Source organism: Neoarius graeffei, chromosome 2, assembly GCF_027579695.1.
Source record: "Neoarius graeffei isolate fNeoGra1 chromosome 2, fNeoGra1.pri, whole genome shotgun sequence".
NCBI lineage: Eukaryota > Metazoa > Chordata > Actinopteri > Siluriformes > Ariidae > Neoarius > Neoarius graeffei.
This window is the reverse complement of record NC_083570.1, coordinates 59,137,683-59,143,682: the sequence shown is the minus strand read 5'-3', so window position 1 is coordinate 59,143,682 and position 6,000 is coordinate 59,137,683. Positions and strand designations below refer to the sequence as shown.

The 6,000-nt window shown below is 41.0% G+C and overlaps 1 protein-coding gene across 1 annotated transcript in view; it reads left to right on the top strand.

Annotated features, from left to right (window-relative positions):
- The window catches only part of mrps35 (mitochondrial ribosomal protein S35), a 36,919-nt gene continuing 30,919 nt past the window's right edge, over nucleotides 1-6,000 (top strand). The window contains exon 1 of the mRNA XM_060914560.1: nucleotides 1-179. Coding sequence (XP_060770543.1) covers nucleotides 35-179 — 145 coding nt within the window. The 5' untranslated portion in view covers nucleotides 1-34. The remainder of the gene's footprint in view (nucleotides 180-6,000) is intronic.

Genomic DNA, 6,000 nt, shown 5'->3' with positions numbered 1-6,000 from the left:
CTAACGTGACGTGCTGCTCCTGGATCCGCGCATCATGGCGGCGGCCGCGCTCAGCCCCGTGCTGTCGGCCTTACCGAGGTTAAACTGTAAACATTCCGGATTTTACACACTTTCTGTATCTCGGCAAAGAGCCGCATACTCCATAGGACTAGCGACGAGCAGTGGCTCTGAGAGCCGGGGTGAGTTCGGGTCTTCATCTCTGTGTGATGTCTGAGCTGTGACGCGGTTTGAGTGACCGCACTCGTGCTTCAGTCCACTGTTTATTTCTGATCCATGCAGGTTTCAGATCAGACATGCAGCAGATAATCAGTAGAGTTAGCGATGGTGTTCCCATGCAGAGCACACAGTGTTTTTATATTCACACAAGAACACAGTTTAGCTCAGGAGTGTGCATGTGGGAATATAAAACACTGTAAGCTTGTTTCTCCGACCATAATAATATCATCATGATTTAATATCTCAGTGATTATGATCATAAACTAGAGCGGCGGCTACAATTATCGACACCTTAACGATCTTTTGGCCGTTGCAAAAGTAGAAAAGACTTTCAGGAGGTAAGTTGTGCATGAATAATGATTCAAACTTCCACTGGGAAAAAATGAGTTGATTCCTGATGACTTAAGGCCAATTTATGCTGACAACGCAGTCCTCGCAGACGGTGTTGCAGATAGCGTCTGCGCAGCCCCCCCACCTTCGCAGACGCTCTGCGCAGCCCCCCCACCTTCGCAGACGCTCTGCGCAGCACCCCCCCACCTTCGCAGACACTCTGCGCGCACCTCCCAAAAATTGTGACCACCGCAGAAGCCTCGCAGACAGCGTCGCAGACAAGAGGGCTCTGATTGGTCCACTCTACATCCGCTGTACATGCACTTCCGCTTCCCTACTTTCCCTGTTTGGTTTGTTTTCACGACCGCTATTTTTAAAAACACGAGCGAAGATGGAGCAGCACGAAGAGCGGTTGATCGAGGAAGTGAGGAAGTACGGACATCTATACGACTCCAGTTCTAGTCATTATAAGTAACCGGAGGATAAACACTCCACTAACCACACCCACCAACTACTCCTAGCGACTTCGCGCCCCCTTGCGTTGTAGCGGTGAATAACATCGCGCACGCCTATTACTCCCCGCTCAACGATAAATTACAACTGTCTGCGAAAAGCTATCTGCAAAAGCCTTGTCGCAAGAGCATGCAGAGGCCCTTAGCATGCCAGATCACGTGACCCCCTTCACCCACAGTTAGTTATCGACGCCCTTCGCCCACAGTTAGTTATCGACACCATTCCACAATTATCGACAGCTTTATCTACAATTATCGACACCCAGATGATTATTTATTTTAAAAAATAATCGGTATGTAATATTAAGTTAACAAAACATATAGTTTTTATTTAAAATTTGTTTTACATTGGGGTGGCATGGTGGTATAGTGGTTAGCACTGTCAACTCACAGCAAGAAGGTCCTGGGTTCGAGCCCAGCTGCCGGCGAGGGCCTTTCTGTGTGGAGTTTGCATGTTCTCCCCATGTCTGCATCGGTTTCCTCCGGGTGCTCCGGTTTCCCCCACAGTCCAAAGACATGCAGGTTAGGTTAACTGGTGACTCTAAATTGAGCGTAGGTGTGAATGTGAGTGTGAATGGTTGTCTGTGTCTATGTGTCAGCCCTGTGATGACCTGGCGACTTGTCCAGGGTGTACCCCGCCTTTCACCCGTAGTCAGCTGGGATAGGCTCCAGCTTGCCTGCGACCCTGTAGAAGGATAAGTGGCTAGAGATAATGGATGGATGTTTTATATAGACTTGTATTTAGTACAAAATATCTTTTATATAAATATATCGATGTCAGTATTTACGTAAATGAGGAAGTAATTCTAATGTTTGTAAACAAATGAACTGTTGAACCTGTGTCGGAAAATCTTTTTGTTCCACTTTCTACCCACTTTCGAAGTATTTTCATAGATCACATTTTGTTAATCATTCGTTGTTGTTTGTATTAATTTCTAGTTTTGTAGTTTACCAATAAATCTCAACAGACAATTGGCATTGTAACCACATGAAAATCCAAGTCAAAGGTCGCATGTCATTCCTCGAACCAAAATATAAAATGTCTACTGATAGTGTAATATGTGGTTGATATTTACAACAAATTGCAAAAAAAAAAAAAATCTGAATGGAAGAAAAAAATCTGGATATTTCAAGCATGTAATTTTTTATATGCTAAGAATTTAATTCTGCTGTAATTCTATTTATTGCAATAGGATTCCAAATACTCTATAATCATTCCATTCTGTTATGAATCAGAAAAAAATTATTATAAATCACAGCACTTTTATTTTTTTAAAGTACTTCATCTACTTCAACAATGTTACACAAAGATTGATACGTAACAGTTGTAAATGTCACTTTTATACCCTGTCCACACTAGGGATTTTGTACCGATACGATACTACTTTCGTACCGCAACACCTGTCCACACTAGCAACTATACCGGTACTGTAGCGGTATAACTGTATCAGTATGAAACCCACAAATGTATGGGTTTCGTACCGGTACAGTATCGGTACTGTAGCGCTTTGCTGTAGTGTGGACAGATGAAGCGGTTCTGTATCGATACAAATATAATGCGCATGCACAATGAACCATTCCTCCTACTTCCGGGTTATTCATACAATACAATACGCACGTGCTTTCCAGCTGTAAATAAAACATCAAAATGGCTCAAAACGACCGTGGAGCTACATGGAGCAAAGACGAAGTTGTGTGTTTGTTGGAGCTTTGGGGAGACGAGCGATGCCAGGAACATTTGAGGGGTACACGTACGAGTCTTTCTCAACTGCCTCGCATATTTTATGCAATTTGACTGAATAAATGACCACCAGAAATACAGACTGTACATTGACAACAAAAAGCACACACGCGTTGTTTCATCCGCCATATTCTCGGAAGGAAGTTACTCGGTAACCACGGAAACATTTCATGCACGCGCATTTCAACTACCGTGAAAGAAAAGCGCAAACATTTCTCGCTAGTGTGGACAGATGCACTAAACTGTACCGGTATACTTTGTATCGATACAGTTATACCACTATCGTACCGGTATATACACTACCGTTCAAAAGTTTGGGGTCACCCAGACAATTTTGTGTTTTCCATGAAAAGTCACACTTTTATTTACCACCATAAGTTGTAAAATGAATAGAAAATATAGTCAAGACATTTTTCTGGCCATTTTGAGCATTTAATCGACCCCACAAATGTGATGCTCCAGAAACTCAATCTGCTCAAAGGAAGGTCAGTTTTATAGCTTCTCTAAAGAGCTCAACTGTTTTCAGCTGTGCTAACATGATTGTACAAGGGTTTTCTAATCATCCATTAGCCTTCTGAGGCAATGAGCAAACACACTGTACCATTAGAACACTGGAGTGATACCCTGGTGCAAATCCTACACAGGATCCTGTAGGATCTTGTAAGATCCTGTAGGATCCTATAGGATCTTATTTAGGAATGGGATCCTGAATAAGATCCTACATAGGAACAGGATCCTATTTAAGATCCTGAATAGGATCCTATGTAGAAATAGGATCCTGCACAGGATTACATTCCTATTTAAGATCCTAAGTAGAAATAGGATCCTATATAAGATCCTGTGCAGGATCCTAAATAGGATCCTAGAAGGAGCCAAAATCTTGGAAGTGATAGGATCTTGAACAGGATCCTGTATAAGATCTTGAAAAAGTATCAGGATCCTGTAAAAGATCCTAAGTAGGATCCTGAATAAGATCCTAGCTCATATGCTTCAGGATCCTAAGTAGGCTCTTGTAGGATCTTAAACAAGATCTTGAGTGGGATCCTGAATAAGATCCTAACTCAAATGCTTCAGGATCCTGAGTATGATCTTGTAGGATCTTAAACAAGATCTTGAGTAGGATCCTGAATAAGATCCTAGCTCATATGCTTCAGGATCCTAAGTAGGATCTTGTAGGATCTTAAACAAGATCTTGAGTGGGATCCTGAATAAGATCCTAACTCAAATGCTTCAGGATCCTGAGTAGGATCTTGTATGATCTTAAACAAGATCTTGAACAGTTTCCTGAATAAGATCTTAACTGGATACCAACAGGATCCTGAGTAGGATCTTGTAGGATCTTAAACAAGATCTTGAACAGAATCCTGAATAAGATCCTAACTCAATTGCAGCAGGATCCTGTGTAGGATCTTGTAGGATCTTAAACAAGATCTTGAACAGGATCCTAACTGGATACCAACAGGATCCTGGGTATGTTCTTGTAGGATCTTAACAAGATCCTAAGTAGGATCCTGAATAAGATCCTAACTGGATACCAACAGGATGCTGAGTAGGTTCTTGCCGAACGAATTCCCAATACTCTGATTCAGCAAATTCAGGGTAGCATAGAAACAAGGCTTGCTAGCCCTAAATTCTTGAATAGATAGTGAATTTAAAGTTTTTTTGCGAGGTTTTTTTAAACTTAAATAAATATCCTTCTGTACAAGAGCAGAAGAGGGCTCACACATACTATATGTGATTTAGGGTTTAAATATAGCTAAATATGATGACCTTTTTTTCAACAAACCATAATAATGTGAATATGGAAGACAATTTTAACTATTCCATGATAATATTTCAGAGTTACAGTTTTCATTAGTTTGCTTGAATAAAGTTATAAAGAGCAGTGTTCCATATTTATTCAACTATGAAACCTAGTACAATCAACAGCATGTTTGGTTGAAAAATAACCATAATAATGTGATTCATCTAAAAGTATGCATATACCTGGGTCACAGCTGATTCTTTATGAAAATGAATGCAAGCACCCTCTTAAATGTTGATTAAAACAATAATGGCTATTCAGAACACCATTTGAATAGGCTTTAACCTTTTCTACCAAAAAAGAAGTCAGGTCTTACAATACCCTGGTGCAAATCCTGGCCAGGATCCTAGCAGGATCTTACCAGGATCCTAACCAGGATCTTGTACAGGATCTGAAATATAATCCTAAAGGATCTTGTCCAAGATCCTACAGGATCCTGTACAAGATCTTGTAGGATCCTGTACAAGATCCTGGTTAGGATCCTAAAGGATCTTGTCCAAGATCCTACAGGATCCTGTAGGATCCTACAGGATCTTGTACAGGATCCTGTAGGATCTTGTACAGTATCCTTTAGGATTATATTTCAGATCCTGTACAAGATCCTGTTAGGATCCTGGTAGGATCCTGGCCAGGATTTGCACCAGGGCAGTTGCTGGAAATGGGCCTCTATACACCTATGGAGATATTGCACCAAAAACCAGACATTTGCAGCTAGAATAGTCATTTACCACATTACCAGTGTATCGAGTGGATTTCTGATTAGTTTAAAGTGATCTTCGTTGAAAAGAACAGTGCTTTTCTTTCAAAAATAAGGACATTTCAAAGTGACCCCAAACTTTTGAACGGTAGCGTATGTGAACACAGCTTTAATTCCACAGGGTGTCGATAATGGTGGACACCGGTGAAAGTGATTACTATTATCGACACCTCACGTGACTTCTCAAACAAGCATTTAGATCCAAAATGGCGACTGTCAAATGAAAGAGTTAGAAACAAAGTAGGTTTTGACAAGATCATCATGAAATATTGGTTAATTTGATCAGTAAAAACATGTCTGTGATCTTTCCACCATGCTTACCTGTGATGATGACATCCAGGTTTTCCTCAACTTGCTGATCGTGCTAAAAAAAATTCCATCTCGGGTAACGAGCTGTGTCATCAGACGACAAGATCAAAGGGTGGGGCGGGGCGGTGTCTTCCGGTTGATTAATTAACCAATAATAACTGTTGTAACTGAAACTCACCTTTGTTTTTTATTGGTAGATCTGAAAAGGTGTCGATAATTATGGACTATCAGTAATTGTAGCTGCCGCTCTAGTTTTCTCATCCACTTCTAATCCATTTCATGCACATGCACAGTGCTCAATTTGCACTTGTCTTGTCTTGTAATATCCTGG